Source organism: Tachysurus vachellii, chromosome 6 (assembly GCF_030014155.1).
Source record: "Tachysurus vachellii isolate PV-2020 chromosome 6, HZAU_Pvac_v1, whole genome shotgun sequence".
Taxonomy (NCBI): domain Eukaryota; kingdom Metazoa; phylum Chordata; class Actinopteri; order Siluriformes; family Bagridae; genus Tachysurus; species Tachysurus vachellii.
This window is the reverse complement of record NC_083465.1, coordinates 19,557,303-19,580,017: the sequence shown is the minus strand read 5'-3', so window position 1 is coordinate 19,580,017 and position 22,715 is coordinate 19,557,303. Positions and strand designations below refer to the sequence as shown.

General features: G+C 36.5%; 1 protein-coding gene across 1 annotated transcript in view; it reads right to left on the bottom strand.

Annotated features, from left to right (window-relative positions):
* LOC132846725 (gamma-aminobutyric acid receptor subunit pi) overlaps positions 1-22,510 on the bottom strand; it is a 54,011-nt gene extending 31,501 nt beyond the window's left edge. The window contains exons 1-2 of the mRNA XM_060871432.1: positions 22,358-22,510; positions 5,817-5,906 (exon numbers count right to left, since the gene is read on the bottom strand). Of these exons, the coding sequence (XP_060727415.1) occupies positions 5,817-5,869 (53 nt within the window). The 5' untranslated portion in view covers positions 5,870-5,906; positions 22,358-22,510. The remainder of the gene's footprint in view (positions 1-5,816; positions 5,907-22,357) is intronic.
* Positions 22,511-22,715: the final 205 nt, after the last annotated feature.

The following is a 22,715-nucleotide window of genomic DNA, read 5'->3' as shown; positions in this document are numbered from 1 at the left end:
GCTGCTCCTCTATCTATCTATCCATTTTATTGCTACATGGGCAAGATGCATGCCTGTCTGAACAGTCGTTTCTCAGCACAGGTAAATAGTCGAGAAAAACAGCTTGGCCGTAAGATTGGTTAATAGTTTCACCTTGTTCCTCACAACAGCTCACAGCCTCCATATTGTTCACTGTAACAGAAGAATGTTTTGATCGGACATATCTCTGCTACACCATTCTCAAAGCTTTTAAAAAAATTTCAGTCACCTGTGAAAAATATCTATCTGTAGTTATAGATACGTGCTTCTGCTATCATTCTCAATGTATTTCAAGATTTGTTTTTTGTTCTTTAGCAGATGACAGAAAGACAGAATAAAACATTATACTTTGAGAGATTCTGAAAGTTTCAAGGACAAGAATATTGCCTAACCACATACGTCGAACTTTTCTTCTCTTATCCAGTACCAGTGAATATGGCTTCATATGATGTTTTCATACATTAGACATTATAACACTGCAATTCTTCATTGTGTCTGAGCAGTAATCCAGAGACAAGCTGTCACATTTGATCGAACACTCTGGTTTGTCTCTATACACTCTCTGTGGTGGTAGATGCATGACTTATCTGTGGTTTCGAGCTCTAACCTACTGTTTCTATGGTTCCAGATGAGGAGTAATGAGCTCTTCTTTTAGACTACACACAGGCCTGTAGCTTGTTTCAAGATGAATTTTTATCATATGCTGTATAATTTCATACATACATACATACATACATACATATACACACACATACATACATACATACAAACATACATACATACATATACACACACATACATACATACACACATACATACATACATACATACACACATACATACATACATACATACATACATACATACATACATTCATACATACACACATACACACATACATACACACATACATACACACACACATACATACATACATACATACATACATACATACATACATACATACATACATACATACATACACACATACATACATACATACACACATACATACATACACACATACATACATACATACACACACATACATACATACACACATACATACATTCATACACACATACACACATACATACACACATACATACACACATACATACATACGTACATACATACATACATACACACATACATACATACATACATACATACATATACACACACACATACACACACACATGCATACATACATACATACATACACACATACACACACACATACATACATACACACATACATACATACACACATACATACATACACACATACATACATGCACACATACATACATACATATACACACATACATACATGCATACATGGATACATCTCAGTTGTTTTGCTAAATCTTCTTTTCTTCTTTTTTCGGCTTTTCCCTTCAGGGGTCGCCACAGCGAATCATCTCTCTCTACCTATCACTATCTTCTGCATCCTCAACACTTGCACCCACTAGCTTCATATCCTTATTAATTACATCCATAGTTGTTTTTCTAAATATAAAACCATATTTCAAGTTTAACCAACTTTTTATGAGCATTTTTAAGTCATTCCCAACATTAATTATATTAATTATAGTTTCTCCAATAGTGCAGGATAGCTGTAACACATTCATGCAGTGAGGCCTAATACAACAGAAGAACATTAAAAGCACATGTTTATTTGTTTTTAAATAGAAAGCCAATCAACCAAATCCACCACACATTAGATATATATTTGGAATCTTAGGCAAAATATAATAATCATAAAGCAAAATGCAAATGCTAATAGCAAATGCTGTTTGGCTCTAAAGACAGTATAACATGGCAAACCACCTAAGATCAGCAACTGACAACTGTCGCGCAACTGACAAACCCTGGCATAACACTGACATAGAATTGCATAGTGATAAAACACTGATAAGACACTGAGAAAACACAGAGAACAATGCTGTTGAAGTACAGACTTTCTAAGCTTTCTAATTATGAACAATAATTCCAACAAGATGATTTTCTTGGCTCTTTTATTTGAGGAAAAAAAATATAAAAAAAACATAAAATAAGGTTATAATTGAATCTTTTTCTCTCTTTAACTGCTAATGAGTCTCAACTGCCAAATTCATTCACTCATACCGGACTGATCTGAAAGCTATCAATGTTCTTTTCATGATTTGACAAAGTTCTTCCTTTAATAACTGCATTACATTGTTCAGCATAAGTTCGGAATAAATACTTTTCATTAGTCTCTGTAGCTAATGTAATTAATAGATATGTGAACACTACAAAAATAGTCACAGACTACAAAACTAGTCACAGTTTTGAGTGTGTTATTAGAGATACAGTCATTAGATTTAGTAATCAGAGTCAGATTATGCAGTTTCCCTTCCTTTGTGTGTGTGTTTGTGTGTGTGGTCTGTTGCTTGTACTGAATATGCCTCATAAGCTGTGTGTGCGTATTTTCTTCTGTGTGTAGTTGTTATTGTATATGGATGTGTATTCATTTGTAGACATGTGTTTCTAAAAAGTCATCTAAGTTTAGCTACACAGCATGTGTCATTAACAGAGCGTAAAGGGGTAGGGTCACAAATGAACCTTCTCTAAACTAGCCCATCATCCTCCTGCATGTGTGCCACAGGGTTCTTGGCTAATGTGGTTGGCTGGCTGCAGAGAAGCATGTGGTGATTAGGATTTCCCTGCACACTCACGCTGGTACAGTCAATGACAATGTTCACACTCTTTGAACAGCTTATCTAAGGTGGGGTGTACTGCACAAGTCTCTAGACTAAGCAATGCTGTATACCACAGAGAGTGATACACTATCATCCTCCCATCTCTTCATGTGTCTTTTCCACTGCCTCTGTCTTACCATCTCAAAAGCACATATGCAAAAAAAGCCTATTATGAGGAATAAATTGGTAAAAAACAAAAAATTATTAAAAAAAATACCTACAATGAATGACAGCTTATTTCTTAATAATGAATACTACTAATAAAATATTATATGTCACTCAAATCAATACAAAAATATTTTTACTGATTACTTCTATCCTATGAAATATTTCTTTTCTTGAAGGATTCCACCTTAATCAACATAATAAAATTCAGTTTGATGAGTAATAAATCATTCAATCATAACTGGCTCAAAATTAAAATACAGGCTAGCATGAATTCTAAGTAAAACTGGCTAGCAGAAATTACTAGCATGTACTGTAGTATGACTAAAACTGACTTACTAGAAAAAAATTAAAGACTAGCATGAACGCTGTGAAAAATCTAGGATACAAATATTTAGTTGACTGAGGATATAAAAATAAGTTTACCTGACAGAGAAAACAGAGAGCCTAAACACACAAATGAGTCAAACTATTGAGTAAAACTAGCATGTATGCGAGGTAAAACTAAGCAACACAAATAACTGGTAGCATGAAACTTATTAAATTAAGTGTATCAATGACCGGAAGTAAAATATTTGTAAAAATGACTAGGAATACTAAGTAAAATTGGATAACATAATTTCCAGTCACAGCAGATATCAACCCAACTATGGGTGATTCTGGAGCAGTGGGTTAGACAGCACTCTTCACTGCTATTACCAAAACACCAATGGATTGTGTTCTTCATTAGTGTTCAAGAGACTTGTAGGTTGTTCTGTAAATGAACCTGGATGATTAAATAAATCATATGAGGCACATTTCGCAACATCTAACTCGACATGATTAGGGACTAGAATAGAACTGCTCATACATTTATGCATAGAAAATTTGAAAAATATGGGAATATAAATTGGCAAGTATACCTGTAGCCTGTTATTATATTAACCTCTTTATTCTAATGCTAATGGGCTCATGTAATGTAGGCAGTTTGGTTACACAGATTCTACAATGTTGTTGAGAGACTAAATATGAGTAGCACCAGGAGCAGCAACAGCAGACAAACAATATTTTTTATATTGCAGTGCTCAAAAAATCATCAAACATAACTATTTATACAGGACTACAACGATTAGATGAGCCCATAGTTGAAAAAAAACTAAGACATGGTGGACAGATGGAAATAAAAACACAGGGGATTTCAGCAAATCATGGAATTACCCATGAAATCCTCAAGAAATTATTTTCTCTTCCAAAAAGCAGTAGAAGGTAGCACCACGGTCCCAGAGGAATGTTGTTTTATTTCACTGTGTATTGCACCAGCTATATATAGTCAAGATGACAATATAAAGCCTCTTGACTCTCTTGACTTTTGAAAAGAGGCTCAGTGCTTTTATTGCCTCCAAGATAAGTAATTGAAGAAATGTCAAATTTAAAGTCAAAATTAATCTTTTTACAAACCATTTTACTAAAAACAAAATAAAATATAGCTGCAAGCAGCGATGACGGGCCTTCGCACGTTTTTTTATCGCTATACGGTGCCTTCCAGAAAACAATGCACGGTGGGCAAGTGCATCAATTGGGTAAATATCAGTGGACAATTTTATGTTGTTACTGACCCATTTGGGGACTGTAGGTAAAATGAAACCCCACATTTTAGACAAACGGGGGCGCTAGCGAGCCACTTAAGAGACACACCTTTGTCTGACCTTTTTGTCCACACTTACAGTAACAGCCGACAAATGTGATGTATGTGTCAAATTTCAAGTTAATCTAAGCACGCCAAAAGCCTTAAATATGCCTGAAATAAAAGTAAACTTTGACACGATGCCATGGCAACAGTGTTTGAGATATCAAAAATCCGTTCCCAATTTCGCATCTGCAATATCTCTGCGTCATGGTGGCCAAGTCTGGTCTCAATTGCATGAATCCCCTAGGAGGAATATTTAAAAGTTTACCGCATGCAGCTGTCAAAAAATCCACCTTTGTGACACACTTCCTGGGGCCTGTTGGTGGCGCTATGTCCGAGATTCACAATAGGCACATCGATGCGATCGGAATCCTTGGTCGAACATACACACCGCGTGTCATCCCAATAAGATTTTTTGCTTTAGATATTAGACACTTCCTGTTTCTCTGAATTCGCCATAACTTTGTCGCCTCGCCATGGCAGCACCGTTCGAGATATCAAAAATCCCTTTAGGGATTCCTGCAAATTAGCAAGTGCAATGTCTCGGCATCATGTTCACAACGTTTGATGTCAATCGCATGAATTCCCTAGGAGGAGTATTTAAAAGTTCACCGTATGCACTTATAAAACAATCCAAAATGGCCGACTTCCTGTTGGGCGGAGCTCATAGTTTAGAGCGCGAAAGTTGTTCGGGTCGATGAGATCTATATGCGTACCAACTCTCGTACATGTGCGTACATAATTGCCCGATCTGTGCACCAATGTTTGTTTTTGCATTACAGGGGGCGCTACAGAGCCCCCCTGCCACGCCCATATTCCAACCTTTGTCCAATCCTAGTGTCGCGCGACTCTGACGTGTGTTCAAAATTTCAAGAGTTTTCGAGCATGTTAAGGGACCCCAATTGGCCAATGTGTGGGGAAAAATAAATAAATAAATAATACTCCCGAGGAAAAACAATAGGGCTTCGCACCATTCGGTGCTCAGGCCCTAATTAAATGAAGCATTGTGTGCTTAAATAAAAGTACAGAACATCATCAGATGGTTATGCTGGAAACATCACTCAATGCATGTACAATTCTTTTTATATACTAATTATCATGTAATTTAATAATAAAGCTATACTAACCAATAACTGATTACCTGCATCTCAGTGTAAATTAAAGGCATTTATAGCCACTGCACATTCTAAAACAACAACCTGAAGCAGCTGAAAGGAAATCACCAGTACTGAGTAACTTACCTGCTGAAGAGGATGAAGGCAAACAGAGTGTAACAGGAAGGGATCATGGTCATAATTTCAGGAAGACAGCAGGTGTCTCCTAGAGTTTAACTAGGAAAAAAAGCAAATGGAATGTTATGTACATCATGTCTGTTAGCTTTAGGATAAGTTTAAATCCACATTTACACAGTCCATAATTTATTAATATCTGAAGGCTGTTTATGTCATGTGAATGCAAACAAGGTTGAATACAATAGAAAATGCGTTTTGTTCTCACTCAGTGAAAATGTATAGCTCCTTCTGAAAAACAGACAAATACTTCTGTACATATACTGTATATTTTTAGCATCTCAGAGGGCTTTTGCATATGAAACCACGCACGGCGAACATCACTAGAGCTGACGACTACGGGCTTGTCAACAATTTATCAGCCTGAGGGGACTAAAGACACTCACATTAGATGTTATATTGGTAAAAACACCCAGTTCATGATGTATTTGTACATTGTAAGAAATATGATTTCTGTTGTTTTGAGATGGAGTAAGTACAGTGTGAGGAGTTGAAAGGTCAGTCTGTGGTCATGAAATGCAAATACCGTTCTGTTTCCCAGCTTGTCAGACTAAGGGTTTCTATAGATTATTAGCATTTTGTGTGTTGCTTAGCGCAATGGTAGCTGTATCATACAAATTATTAACCTTTTGCCGTGACCTTGAAGCATGGCTGCATCATTTCAATAATTGTTTCGACTTTGCATTCAAAAACATTTCTATATGTAAGGAGGGCATTAGACTTGGCAAACAATTGCCAATTGTTTCTATGACATTTCTCCATGCTACCTTTTTTCTGAAAGTCAGTTCCTCTATTATAACTTGTGCCACATAATTGCTATGTTAAATATAAGGGCTCATTTTATTGGTTAGTCTAAAAGTGGAAGAGTGGAAGTTGAAAGAGAGTGAAAGATCAGATCCAAGCAGCCCAAGTGCTGGTCAAGTAGAAATGCTTTTAGGCACAGCAGCACAGTTATCTTCACAGGGAAACAGTGGCTTTGCTGACGGTAGGTGGCTTAGCTGGTGATCATCTTTATGCAACCCAAGAATTTCAGAGACAAGATATGAAACTTGCTGTCAAAAATGCCATTTTTATAAGATACGATATCCTCTATAAATATCCTGAAAAGTAATAAGTAAATACATTTGTTATTATTATTGTTGTTGTTGTTGTTGTTGTTGTTATTATTACTATTATTATTATTATTATTGTGTGTGTTAATCTTTTTTGCAATATATTAGATATACTATAGGGCCAGAAATATGTAGACACATTATCATAGAACATTCAAACCATGCACATTAATATGCAGTTTGTGAAGCTAATGTTCCTGATTCATCCTAAATGTGTTTAGTGAAGTTTGACTCAGGGTCTGTGCAGACTAATCATGTTCTTCCACACCAACCTTGATAAACCAGGTCTTCATCACCTCATTAATGCTACAGCATGTGAAGAAATTATTGAAAATACTGTTTTTCCAACTATTATGACAACAGATTGGGGAAGTGTTATGGTGGGATGCTTACATAATATGGAATTATATCATATATATGAAATGCATATATTGACATAAACGATGTGGATACAAAAATATATTCAGGTGTTTGTTTTAATGAATCAGTGAATTAGAGAACACTTTACAAGTAATTCATGATCACAAAGAATTCCATGTCAAATTCTTGCTAGTGTGGTACACTCTACGGAGTTTTTTTCTTTGTTTATACACTATATGACTAAATATTTATGGATACCTGGGTATCACAGCTAACTCATTTGCTTTTTTAACATCCTGTTCCAAAATCATGGGCATTTATAAGAATGTGGTCCCAAATATCAGCTGTAACAGCCTCCGCTCTTCTGGGAAGCCTTTCCACTAGAGTTTTAAACATGGCTATAGGGATTTGTGTTCATTCAACCACAAGAGCATTAGTGAGGTCGAGCACCGATGTGACGATTTGAGGATAGCTGTTGCACCTGTGAGGGTACGTTTGCACTGTGCTTCACACAGCACATATGGTGTTTGCCTAAAAGCTGCTTAAAAAACCTGGAATTTCTCAAGTTTGTTTCTAAACTAACTCTTCCCAGTGGGCATTACAGCTGTCTCAGGCCTTCTGGGTGTGATTTCTCTCTCAGAACCATGTCTTCTGTTCTATCACACAGACCTTATTCTTCTTATCAAACTGCCCTGTAACTCAACTGCCTGGGAAGCAGTGCACTCTGTGTTTATCCAATGGTTTTGTAAAAACAAAATAAACAAAAACAGGATTAAAAAGTTAAACATCATAGAATAAAATAGAATTTTACTTGTTAATATGAAATAAAGGGGGCATGGTGGCTTAGTGGTTAGCAGTCGTTCGCCTCACACCTCCAGGGTTGGGGGTTCGATTCCCGCCTCCGCCTTGTGTGTGTGGAGTTTGCATGTTCTCCCAGTGCCTCGGGGGTTTCCTCCGGGTACTCCGGTTTCCTCCCCCGGTCCAAAGACATGCATGGTAGGTTGATTGGCATCTCTGGAAAAATTGTCCGTAGCGTGTGATTGAATGAGAGTGTGTATGCTCTCAATGGGTTGGTCCAGGGTGTATCCTGCCTTGATGCCCAATGCCGCATGAGATGTGCCAATGGCACAGGCTCCCCGTGACCCGAGGTAGTTCGGATAAGCGGTAGAGTGAGTGAGAGTGAGTGAATATGAAATAAAATAATATTCATTTTCATACACGTATGCCACAGTGCACTGGTGAATTCTGCAGATAATCGAAACTAACAATAAGCAGTACGTTTTTCACCACAGCAATATCTTCAGAACAGCACTTCTTGGATGTTGATGGATGTTGAAAAAAAGACTGGTTATACAGTAGCTACTATAACAGGTGATAACACGACCCAAGTTGTTTTCTGTGTATTCCAAATTAAAATGAAGTAAAATTAAGTACATTTTAAAAGCATTAAAATCTAAACATTACAATGAAATTTGAGAAATTAGAATTAGAACAAGTATGGCATTTATTATTACATTTAAAAAAAGTAATTTTTGGAAAATTGCTTAATAAAATTGTTGCCACATGCGTACGTGATTATGATTAAGTTTGGGTTGATAAGAGTAGCTATGCTTCTCATCGACCCAGTTCACACCACCCTGTCACTCATTATTTTCATATAACACCTTCACCGTTTTATTTCATGAACATAAATATTTAAGCCTGTGATATACTGTATTGTATTTCTTCCACTATTGTTTCCCCCAAAAATATACTTTCACCTCAAACAAGTAAAACTAGGTAAGTTAAAACTTAATGAGTTAGAATTCCAAGAAATTATTCATTCATTCAGCATACAGCATATATCCTTGTATACAAATATTTTACTGGCTCATAGAAAGCAACAGTAATTTTTATATATATATATATATATATATATATATATATATATATATATATATATATATATATATATATTAGGGCTGGGCAAGTTAACGTGTTTTTATCGCGTTAACGCATTAATTAATTAACGCCGACAATTAGTTTATCGTGCGTTAACGTACTTTTTATTTTGAAAGTCCGTTGCTCACTGCGTTTGAATACACATAGATAGACTGTAATAATACAACCGAATACAACACAAACCATGGATCACAGGAGGGGTGGGATGTTTATCAGTAGGCTACTGGCTGCTTGGGATGAGCGTCATCACGCGTCTCAACCAATGAAAGCATTTGTTGTGTGCCTAAGAGAGCTACAGCGCGAAACAGAAAATATCTGGTGCGGACAGAAAAATGGAAAAAGGTACCGAAATCTTAAATGGACATTTTTATTGTAAACCTCTTCCACACGGTGGAGTTGATAGAACTAAAGCTATTTGTAACCACTGCAAAGCTGAATTGTCTTATCATCGGAGTACTTCGAGTCTGAAGTATCACTTAAATGTAAAGTTGGAAGAATGGATACATGCAGTTAATTTTGTCCACTCAACCTGCATCACTGAAAGTTTTTTTTTTTTTGGACTGAGATTCTCAGTCTCTTAAAGGAGATTGATGTTGTTGCTCGGAAGGGGCCAGTTATAATATGATCGAGGTTCTGGACATAATCTTTTTTTTTTACAAACTAAACAAAACGTTAATGTTTTATTTAATAAAACGTTATGTTTTAATGTTTTATTTATACGTTAATGTTATATTTAATTTGATTACATTAATGTTTAAGTTAAGATTTACAAGAAGTGTTAACTGCTACTAACTTTTAACTGCTGTAAAAAAGCACTTTATTTGTTTAAAGTTTTGACAAACCAAATGTTATTGCACTTTTGTTCATACAGCAGTACTTTGAAAGAATAAAATTACCAATACACTACTTTTGATTTCATTATTGAATTTTGTGCATGCTGCGATTAATCGCAATTAAAATATTTAATCGTTGCCCAGCACTAATATATATGTATATGTATGTATATACATATACACACATATATATATATATATATATATATATATAAAAATATAATTGATAACAGACAAATGCAAAATAACAGACATGGCAATAAGAAAATGCAGTGATGTCACAACAGAATTATGAGTTATTATACCTGTGGTATTTGCTCCATCATTAGAGACTATGTTTTCTGGATACTAAGTGACATCAAATGTGACATTTCTACTGAGGTGATGCTTTTAACCCGGCCATATATCTGAAGCAGTAAAACAAACTGCTGTGTGTTCACTGTCTGTCTGCGATCACCTACAAGTAACCAGCTACAAACTCTAACTTATAACCGATTATTCGCACAGAGTAAAGCATTGGAATTTGTGACAAGAGGGACATGGCAGCTCAGTGGTTAAGGTGTTGGACTGCTGGTTGTGTGTTTGAATCCCAGGGCCACCAAGGGCCCCTGAGTAAGGCCATTAACCCTCGAATTGCTCAGCTGTACGAATGTTGCTCTGGTTAGGGGTGTCTGCCAAAATGCCGTAAAAATGGTGGTGGGTGAAGCTTGGGTTGCCATATGAATGGAGTTTTGCAGGTTCTTCCAAAATCTGTCTGGGTTTCCTTTACTGGTTTCCACCCTGATTTTATTTGGCCTGCTTACTCTACATTGGCTTAAGGTGTGTATGAGTGTGTGAATGTGTGTGTATGGTGCTTTGTGAAGGACTGGCATTCCTTTCAGTGTGTATTCCCATGTTAGGCTGGATTGGTTCTGGGTCTACTGCAAGCCGGATCAAACGGTTAAAAAGCGAGTGAGCCGGTTAGTAAATAATCAAGTGCCACAACAGTTTAAAGTTTTAAGTGATGTGGTAGCTCAGTGGTTAAGATGTTCGACTACTGATCGGAAGATCATTGGCTCGAATCCCAGGTCCACCAAGTTGCCACTGCCGGGCCCCTGAGCAAGGCCCTTAACCCTCAATTGCTCAGGTGTATAAACTGAAATAAGACAATGTAAGTCACTCTGGACAAGAGTGTCTGCTAAATGCTGTAAATGTAAATGTAAGTCTTTTGAAGACAACATGCAAGCCTTCTGACACAGGAATTCATGACTTGATGTAAAACTCTATTACAATCAATATTACTAATTAATGTGGTAAAACACATGGAGATTTCAGCTTAGACTTTTAGACATATAGGGCTAATATATATATATTAGGGCTGGTGAGCGATTAAAATTTTTAATCTAATTAATTACAGGATGTGGCGATTAATTAATCTAATTAATCGCATTTAATTGCACATAAAAATATTAGTTGAGAATTTCTTGCAAAATGTCATTTAAAATGATTGTGTTTGAGGAAGATTGAACCAATATAACAAAAAGCAGTTTTTTTATTTAACACAAGCCTATCACTTAGGCTTGTGTTCAATAATAAAAAAATGTTATGGCCATTGTAGCCTATCACTTAGGCTACAATGGTCATAACATTTTTTTATTATTGAACACAAGCCTATCACTTAGGCTACAATGGTCATAACATTTTTTTATTATTGAACACAAGCCTATCACTTAGGCTAAAATGGCCCATCACTTAGGCTTCACTTAGGCAAAGTAGCCTTAACAGCCTCTTCATTCCGTAAGAGACGTGTGATCATATCGAGTGATGAGTTCCACCTCGTTGAAACGTCCTGTATCAGTTGCTCTCTTTGTTGTCCGATTGCTGGCTGTGCTTAAAATGTCCTACAATTTTGCCACACTTTGTCAATGCATCAACAAACCCACTGTCCGGAAGGCAAACAGTAATGGTCCTCTGCAATATGTGCGCGGCACCGGGGATGTGATCAAACGGAAGTTTTCTTGCTGCTGCAACCATATTTCGAGCGCTGTCTGTTCCGATAGTGGTCACTTTTTCTGTAATGTTCCACTTGTCTGCCACCGTTAGGAACTGTTCGGCACATGCATCCGAATAATGCCGTGTCTCTGTTTTAAGTAACGTTAACGCGAAGGACTGAAGTGTCCAGTTACGATCGATGAAGTGAGTACTGTAGTAACACCTAGATAGTTGTGATTACTGATTGAAGTCCAGTGGTCTCCGGTCAGAGCAACATATTGTGCTTGAGTCAATTTTTCCTGTTTTGATAGTTTTTCGGTGTCATACAGCTACTGTACGTCTTGCCGGTAGTGTGTAGCTTGTATCGGAAGACGCAATTCGAAAAGCATCCATTAATCCCTTGTCTTCCACAATATTAACAGGCCTACTGTCCATTGCAATCCATTTAGATATTGCATTTGTTAGTGTTTCTGAGGACGACTTACTTAATTTGCGGCGATTTTCAGTCAGCGTGGTTTGGCGGAGCTTGCCTGCAGCATCCGGGGTTGTGCTAACTGCAGAGCTCGCAATATGTTTTGAGTTCAGGTGGTATTTCATGCTAGAACTACTTCGATGGTAGGCAAATTCCTTATTGCAGAGAACGCAAAGGACTTTGGTTTTATCAGTGGCTCCGTTGGAAAGAGTTTTGAATTTAAATTTGCCCTTCAGAAAGCCAGGCAGATCTGTGTCGTTTGGCATCATGCTTGACTAACTCGCCACTACAGCTTATTGCAAGATGTGTAGTTGTTGGTACAGGTGTGGGGAGGGGCGGGGCGCGTTAAATGCGTTAAAAATATTAATGCGTTATTTTTCTCATAATTAATGAATCTAATTAACGCGTTAAATTACCAGCCCTAATATATATATATATATATATATATATATATATATATATATATATATATATATATATATATATATATAACACACGGCATGCAAAATCATTAGCAGTTAAGCTCCAGCCTGATGAGTTCAATACCACTGACGATGCTGTTTGCAAACCATTTAGACCAGTACAAGGTGCGAGACAAAACAATTCACAGTGGCACAACATAAGCTACAGTATCAGAATATTAAGATCCAGCATGGCTGATAAGTAGCCTTATTTAACCACAAACTCTCACTGACCTCTGGCTTGCCAAATTATCATTAATTTGCATCCAGTATTCTCCTTTGTGTTTGAGTTCTTGTTTAACATTTATTTTCTTTTATATGCTCCAATACTGAGTTTATATGAAATAACCTTCAGGTACATTAACATGTTTTTCACAATTCCCTCTGTGGTGTGCGGAAAACAGATGGTTTAAAAAAAGGATATTTTTTCTTGTAACACATTTAAAAGAAGTCACATAACTAGAGGGACTAAATCAGCACTAATATAAACTAACAACTGTTTATTCAACACACACACAGATGAAGAAATATAAAATAAATAACACCATCTGTCTAAATGGAGTAAGTCATCTATAAAATCTTGAGAGTAGTCCAGGACACATAATCCTTTAAAAGATGGGTGAAACCTATGTCTCCACCAGCACCATCACCACTAATTAAAGGAATATCTTTTGGAAGCTTGTTGTTCATCACTCTAGTACAGTTCCAAAGATTTTGTGCCAAGAGAATCTATTCCAAGGCAAACTGAAGCATTATGGCTCATGATAGTCAGCTGCATGCCAGCACAATATAACCTCCATTTTTTCCTTAATTTGTCTCCATTCACACATTCATGACGCTGACTGAATCCTCACATTTCTGTGCTTCCTATTACTGTGGCTAGTACAGACCATTTAACCAAAAATCTGCATATTTCACAAGGGCCTAGATGTCTACGGTAAACATTGTGGTTATATTGTCACAGTTCAACCACTATACAAATCCTAGCTCCTTTTTTCTGCTATAAGTTTTATTTTACTTCTCTATCTATACAAAATGCAAAAGTGCATTAAATCATATTGCTATAGCTTTCACGGTTAGCAGATCTCAATCTAACTGATCGCCCAAGGGAGACTCGGAGCGATGTATTATATAATATCACCAACACCATCATTTAAAGACCAACTAAAGGACTATAATTTGAAAGAATAGCATTTTTGCAGTCCAGTTTCAGAGACTTGTAGAAACTTTGCATAGGTATACTGAATCTGACAAGCTCTGGAAGCTTGTGATAATATGTTGCTTTTTTCTTTTAATTTTCACATGTCTGTATATACAGTATGTGTGTGTGCTGTAGGGTAGCTGTGTTTTTTACTGTTTGGTGAGACATGCTGTAGCATCTGTTTTAGTGTCCGACCAAACCTGCAATAACAAAAGCAAATATTAAATACCTAAAGTGCATCCTTCTTAGGTAATGCATACTCAAACAACATATAATTTTACTGTATCTACTCTTCTGCCTAATCTCATAATTACATTTTATTCTTATCCTTCGGAATATAACCCAGTGATATGTTTGTACTCCTGATAAAACATAGCCCTCCTCTGAGAAAGTAGAGAGACAGAGAGACACTAAATTTAATAAAGCAAGCATTCAACATCTAGCTTGTACTTTCTTTAGCTTTAGCTTAATTTAGTTTATTGGTATTCTTAGACCCTGACTTAGCACAATGATTTTTTTAAACAGGCTACAAGGCAGCTTTGTAAGTCACTTCTTTATTCTGCTGAGAAACTGATCCTGGGAACACTGCAAGTAAGAATACATCCTGAATAGGACACCAATTCATGACGGGCACTGTACACACTCATACACATTCACACATTCATTCACACATGGGGCATGTTTTTTGACAGTAGACAGAATCCAGAGAATACAGAAAAAAACATATGGACCCTGTGAAAACACCATGTAAAATACCACAGTGACAGAGCTCATGGTCAAACCCTGGAGCTGTGTTGTCAGTGTTGCTTGTATCCTAATTTTACAGACTGGTAGCTTTCTATCTAGCCAATATGAACACGCTAATGTATGTACGCTAAAATACGTTATGTAGAGGTATTATGTAATATTATGTAATTATGTAATATTATGTAATGTATTATATAAATGATCATACATTGGAATACATTGTATAACAATTGCACATATTATTTGATCCACAAATGCAAATATAAAAGCAATATTAGTATTAGCTTTATTATCTCATGTTTTTTTAGTATTCGTATTAAATAATATCTCATTAGAAAACTGCAGGTCGAAGTATTTGTATCAGTATAAACCCTACAGCATATCACATCATATTTCTTGACTTGACATGCATGCATTTCAAACAGTATGTTTAACTAAATAATAAAGTAGGCTATTGGTTAAATAATACCACAAATAAACAATTATTATATAAACCAAAGCTACAGTGAATAAGGAGAGTGAATAAGGAGAGGCTATGGAGGTTAAAGTATTCCCAAGTTAATACACTAGCATACTGACATTTTAGATACAAGCATACTAGATAAAATAGCAATATCTTAAGTTAGAAAGACATGGGTATGGGACATCCTTGAATACCTGCTACGTTACAATGCTGACAGCCAGTAAAAAAAAAATCTATATAATGTGCGTTTTGAAGTCCCATACTGTATTTTTTCTCTAACTTTCTTATATTATTCTGTTCAAGCTCTAAGTTTGAATTATGACCTATTTATTTATAATGCCCTGAGCCAAACAATATTGTTAACACAATACACTAGAATTGCCAACTATAACCTCTGACCACTTCACTGAAGCAGAATTGCTGTAGTGCTGTTAGATATTCTGGTAGAGAAATCTAAAGATCAGTAGGTCTCTATCAGGACTATTCATGTGATTCCACCAAGCCTGAAGGATAATGGAGAACTCAGCAGCCATGCTTATAATCCTGACGGCTAACTAAGTGTATGGACACACACACACTTATATACAGTATATATACTCACCAATAGTCAGAGGCATAAATGACTCATGCACGCATTATTTCATTAAGCTTAAATGGTTTCAGTGTGAATTTCATTCATTTAATTATTAATTAAAGCACATATTTGTATTCAAGCCCTACAGGCCCATGTAAAAGCTTTATACCCATTTTTAATGGCTGTGCTCAAGCTGAACACAACAACCCGCTAAGTTTTAACATGCTCCACTTTAATACCTAATTTTGCAGTGTAAAGCTAATTATTGTGTCATGCTGCTTAAATGAACAATTTACACTAATTTTGCCATCTGTTATGACACACAGTGCTGCTAGCTGTTTCTTGCTATAAGTGTTTGCCAATCTTTCCACTACAAATGCTACATCTTTGTGCGATATAACACACAAACACACATTATAATCACCATGGAGTTCAATCATTTCAGACAGTGAGAGTGGGAATTACAGGGCATCAAAACGGCTCTGAGGAAAATTAATTGTGGTAAAACACCTATGACAGATACTCCACCATTGTTCATACAGCATTTGCCTCACATCCTCCATGGGTGCTTCAACACCTATATAGTATTACAGTATATAGTAGTACAGTATTTTGTCACTTACAGTGGTGTGAAAAAGTGTTGGCCACCTTCCTGATTTTTAATTTTTTTGCATGTTTGTCACACTTTAATGTTTCAGATAATCAAACAAATTTAAATATTGGTCAAAGATAACACAAGTAAACCCAACATGCAGTTTTAAAATGAAATATTTAAATTTGTTTGATGATCTGAAACATTAATGTGTGACAAATGTGCAAAAAATATAAAAAATCAGCACCAACACTTTTTCACACGACTGTATCTGACCACATGTGTCTGGATCTTGAAGCTTGCAGTCTGTCCTGCTTTCTGCACTTCCATTTGTACGCACTTCCATGTGGAAACTTGAACCCCATGACAGAATGAACTTTTTTGGCTCATACTGTACTGTTACTGGATTAAAAACAAGCAGATAAATGTTGGTGGCATTTAAAGCATTAAAGCAATCTGGTGGCATTTAGGAGGCAAGTCTTGGCCAAGGTTCACAGTTTATTGCACAAGGTTCTCAAGTGTAAGCTAAAGGGCCTAAATGTATTTAGATGAAGCGGAAGCTAGAGTTTTTTAAAACAGAAAATAAATGTCGATAGATGAAGCTAGAGGTCTTCAGATGAATTGGATGCTAAAAGTTTTCATAACAATCAGAACCATTTCATATCAAGGCTTCATAAGAAATATAAGCTAGAAGTCTTTAGATGAAGAAGAATCTAGAGGTCTTCATATGAACTGGAAGTTAGAGGTCTTCAGGTGAATTTGTAGCTGAAAGTCATTCTATGGATCAGAAGCTAGAAATCTTCAGATGAAGCATAAGCCAGATGTCTTCCATTTGGGCAGGAAGTAGAGGTTTTTACATGAAGTGAAAGCTGGACATCTTCATATGAAGTTGAAGCTAGAGGTCTTTGTATGAAGTAGATGCTAGATGGCTTTATAAGAAGCAAAACCTAGAGGTCTACACAAGAATGAATACTTGAGCAATACAGTGAACTATGTACCCTGTATATCATTCATCATCATATGCATGTTTTGAGCCGCGAAGGACCAGCTGTGTCAGGTTCCCTACTCGGATAGGCTTGATTTAAAAATGTTAGAAACAGAAATTCATATATTAGCCCACAAAATCTGTAGAGAATGACTAAAAGCAATTTACAGAGATTGAGTTCTTTATAGTGTTTCATCCACAAAATTTAGTCTTAATAGACCCTGGTTTAACCATGTGAAAAAAACTTTTATCTTTCATTATTCATTCGACTACAGTAATTGCTTTATGCTGTTCAGGGTCACAGTAGATCCTATGATAGTAGCAGTGGGTGAGAGGAATTTGCACTGAAAGGCACCCCAGTTGATTGTAGAGAACCATGTACACAAACACCTCCCAACCCAACCCCCCAACCCGCATGCCATCTCACACCCTCCACATTCTCACCTAGGGGCAACTCTTACTCCTATTGGATTCTTTTTTACATGGGAAAAAACTTGGAAGAAGTCCATACAGTATGGACACAGGGAAAACAAAACTTTAGTGACGCTACTTGCTACACCACCTCCCACATGCTGAAATTGTTGCAAACATCTTCATAATGGCAAGTGGAGGAAAGCACATTAAAAATAGATCAGCACATCAGATACTAGACCTACAGGACCAAATCTTGTACAGGAAGTCTGACCTTCATATGACTCTGCCAATGTCCCATTGATCAAAGTGTTTAAGCCCGCTCAGTGACCCTTTTATAAATATTTAAAAAGACACCTTTCACATTTTTTGCAAAAGTAACAAGTGGTATCATCTGCACCATAAATGACAGACTATGTCAAGCATCAAAGACTTCAAATAATAGTATCCTGTATTCTTTTCTCAATTGGAGAGACATCTCAAGTTATGCAGATAACTGAGAAAAGGGAATTCAAAGAAACCCAGAAAAATATAATTCAGTCAGACTGGAGTATGAGTTGTAAAAAAAAAATGGATGCCTGAACCGGCTAATAATCCAAACCACAGCTGAAGCATCAGTCAAGCTTCGAGTCCCAAAGGGTCATGCTTGCCAGCTGTCCTCAAACTGTGGAATACAGCAAAGACATATGGATTATGGAGGGGCTCCTTCCAAACCTCAAGCAGTTATAAAAAGAGAATGAAACTTATTTAATTGCATGTTTTGACTCACCATGGTTGTAAACAGTGGTTGTTTGAGCCTTAGTGACAGCTCGAGCCAGTCTGGCCATTCTAATCTGACCACTCTTATCAACAAGGCATTTCTGATCACAGAATGGCTGATCAATAAATGGTTTTGGTTTATTTTTTGCACCATTCAGTGTATAGATTATTACACCAGAAAATCAGGAGATCTGCATCATCTGGCACCAACAAATATGCCATGGTCAAAATCACTGAGATGACATGTTTTTCAAATTTGATGTTTGATTTGAACCTTAATTAAAGATCTTCACATGTTTCTGTATGATTTCATAGACAACACTGCTGCTACCTGATTGGCTGATAATCACATTTATACAGGTGTTCATAATAAACTAGACAGACAGACAGACAGATAGATAGATAGATCTATAAACTAGCTGTATAGACTGTAATTTATATATAGATTAAATGCAATTAGATATCACTGAAATTTTCATATACACAAATGTAATCATACTTGGAAAGGACTGATGTATAGCCTGACTGGAGGAATTTGGAGGATAATGCTAACCCCTTAAGGGCAATGTGATTAAGTGTGAATCTAAACCAAATGAACAGATGAGCTTTTGTGCTTTTATTTATTTATTTATTTATTTATTTATTTATTTTACAATAAGTAAAATAAAACGGCAAGTTGCACGTCTACATTGTGCTAATTGAACTGCAACAAACAGCTTCACCTAATTCTAAATTCTTGCACTATTTGACTAGCCCCTTTTTGCTTCCTGCCTGATTGCTTACAACTTAAATGCTTATAATTAATAGCTAAGCTTAAGCTGCCAATGGATTTAATCATTTCTTTATGATGGGCTGAGCTGTTGACTAGTGCCATGTGCACTGCATTCTGATTGCTGGAATTCCTTCAGTAAAGTAACTTAGTAATTACAGCCAGCCTCACAACTCAAAGCTACATGAGCCAGGAGAAGGAATAAATAGAAATAGAATAAAATAGAATCATGTTTCTATGTCTTTCAATTTTATTCACACCATATTCATCCAATTCCATCATCCATATATTTCATCAAGAAATCAAGCTAAAAAATATCTAACAATGGGCATCAATCATTTTTTTTCATCTTATTTGGTTACTCACTTTCTTATTCCTATTCACTTATTATTCAATGTATAGCAATAATATAAACAAATGGTTTTCACAAAACCTTCTCAATAGTGTTCTACATAATGAACTCTGGATCAGAGTATCTGCTAAAGGGTGTAAATGTAATACAAATAAGCAATTTCAAGGTGCCAATATTTTCCATACAGGGCTGCGTGACATGTTCAAAATCTTATATAATGGTATGGATAATTTCATATCTTTCTATAGAAATTCTGAAAAAAGAATATAATATTAAAAATTTCTACATGCATTTCTGACTGCATTTAGATAGAACTGTGAACTAAACGCCACTAAAAGGCGTTTTTCTTTTCTCCTTTTATTTGAAAGTCACACTGAACAGAGCTATCACAAACAAGAACAAGAAAAACATAATACTGTTCCTCACAAAAAAGAAGAATATGTAGTATAAATGACAAAGTATAAAAAATAAACATTAAAACAGGACTCCAAATGGCAGAAGTACCATCCTATTTTATACAGTCAAAATTGGCATTATTCTCCAACAGGATCCCATTCATATATTTGTAACAATTTGTATGATTGTATGAAAGCATTCATACATGTGGTAGCCTAGTGTCTAAGGCATTGGACTACTGCTTGGAAGGTCATGAGACTGAATGCCAGGTCCACCAAGCTGCCACTGCCGGGCCCCTGAGCAAGGCCCTAAACCCTCAATTGCTCAGTTGTGTAAATTGAAATAAAATTGTAAGTCACTTTGTATAAGGGTGTTTGCTAAATGCTAGAAATGTAAATGTACTTCCCATATTCCACATGAAATCAAACAAAATCCAAACACATACTCTTGCTCTTTTGGTGTTGCATTATTTTCCCATTGGATCAGGTTTAGATTCTTATAATTATAGTTATATTGCATCACCCCAAAAGGCTAAAACCCTCGATACACTCACATAGACACGCACACACATATACACTATTCTCCCTGCTGCTATTAGACTTTACAATCAAAGCTGCTCCCAGTGAACCAGTCACCATAATACACACCATTATTACGGTTTTAACTGCAATAATAAACAATAACAAAGTATTTTAAACTTGTGCAAGAAATTTTGAAAAACGTGCAATATTACCTATGTGCAATATGTCTGTTAGTGTAACAACTTACTTGTGGTCTCTTTTTATACATTATGTTTTGTATATACTGTATATTATATTATATCTCTATTCTTTTTATATATTTGCATTTTCTTACTCTTTGCTACTGTAACAGTGAAATTTACCCCATTGTGGGACGAATAAAGGTATATCTTATCTTATCTTAAACACGCACGCACACACACACACACACACACACACATACACATGGACACGCGCACACACACACACATATACAATCACATGGACACGCACACACATACACTCACATAGACACACACACACATATATACACTCACATGTACACACACACACATGCACACACATGCACGCACGCGCACACACACGCACGCACACGCACGCACACACACGCGCACATAGACACACACACACACTGGCTTGATCTGGGCAAGTCTGGAGTTTAAGAAAAAAAAAACATGCCAACTTCTGCAGTTTTGATGATAAAAGTGGGTTCATTCCTCTTCAGCAGTTTATTCCTAAAACCTTATTTATGGTAATCCTGTTCACTTCCACTCCTGCTTTTACAGTACTGTAATGCCTGACAGAGCGTTCTGCAAATCTGCAAAACCTTAGGAGCTGATAGGGATACTGTATAAACCACATGTGCCATATTTTTTGAATGTTTCAGTAGTGCTAGAAGGAAGATCCTGAAGGAAAATGCAAACACACAAACACACACACACACACTCACAAATACATGCACACACACAAACACACACATGCACACAAACACACACACAAACACAAAAACATGCACACACACAAAAACATGCACACACACAAACACACACACACACACACAAACACACACGAATACACAAACACACACACGCACACACAGACAAATACACACCCACACACAAACAAACACAAACACACAAGGCTCGTGCATGATCTTGCATAACCCAATTTCCTCCAAACCTGTCAGTGAACCAAATCCCCTAGTCCATAATATTGACTACTTATAGTCATAAATCAGATTGTCACATACAAAACAACTTACTGTTTCATAACACAATTCACAAAAAATCCATTTATAATCCAACAAAATGTTATTGTGAAGTATCATATTGCGCATATGCTTAATTATTGATGAGATTTAATGAACAGTTTTTTTTATACATGTATGAGTGACGTATTAATGCTGCACGTGCACAGTAAATGACACATGATCAATAACCGCATCCGCTCAAAGTTACTTCTAACATTAATGCATCCACACGCTTATAGACGCAATTAAGAGAAACAAGGTGCGAAAATATTAATAATACAAGAGCAAAGTGAAGATTTGGGCAGTGAGCGATCTCCAACTTACCCGTAATGACGTTTTAAAGCGTTCATTTCTCTCAGAACATGCGGATGTGTCGCCACCGATAAGGAACAAAAGCAGCAAATGGCGCTGCGCCGCCGCCTCGCTGACACGCCGTGAAACTGAGCGCGAAAACACGTGTTAATCCGCGCGCCTGCACCTGCACCTCCACGCGCTCACTGCGCTCGGCACGCGCTCACTCGGCACGTTTACTTCCTCCAAACTCCACCTCAGTCTGTAGATTATAGATTATAATAGACAAATAATTAACAAAACTTCTATCTATCTATCTCACTTTTCATCTCTCTCTCTCTCTCTCTCTCTCTCTCACACACACACACACACACACACACACACACACACA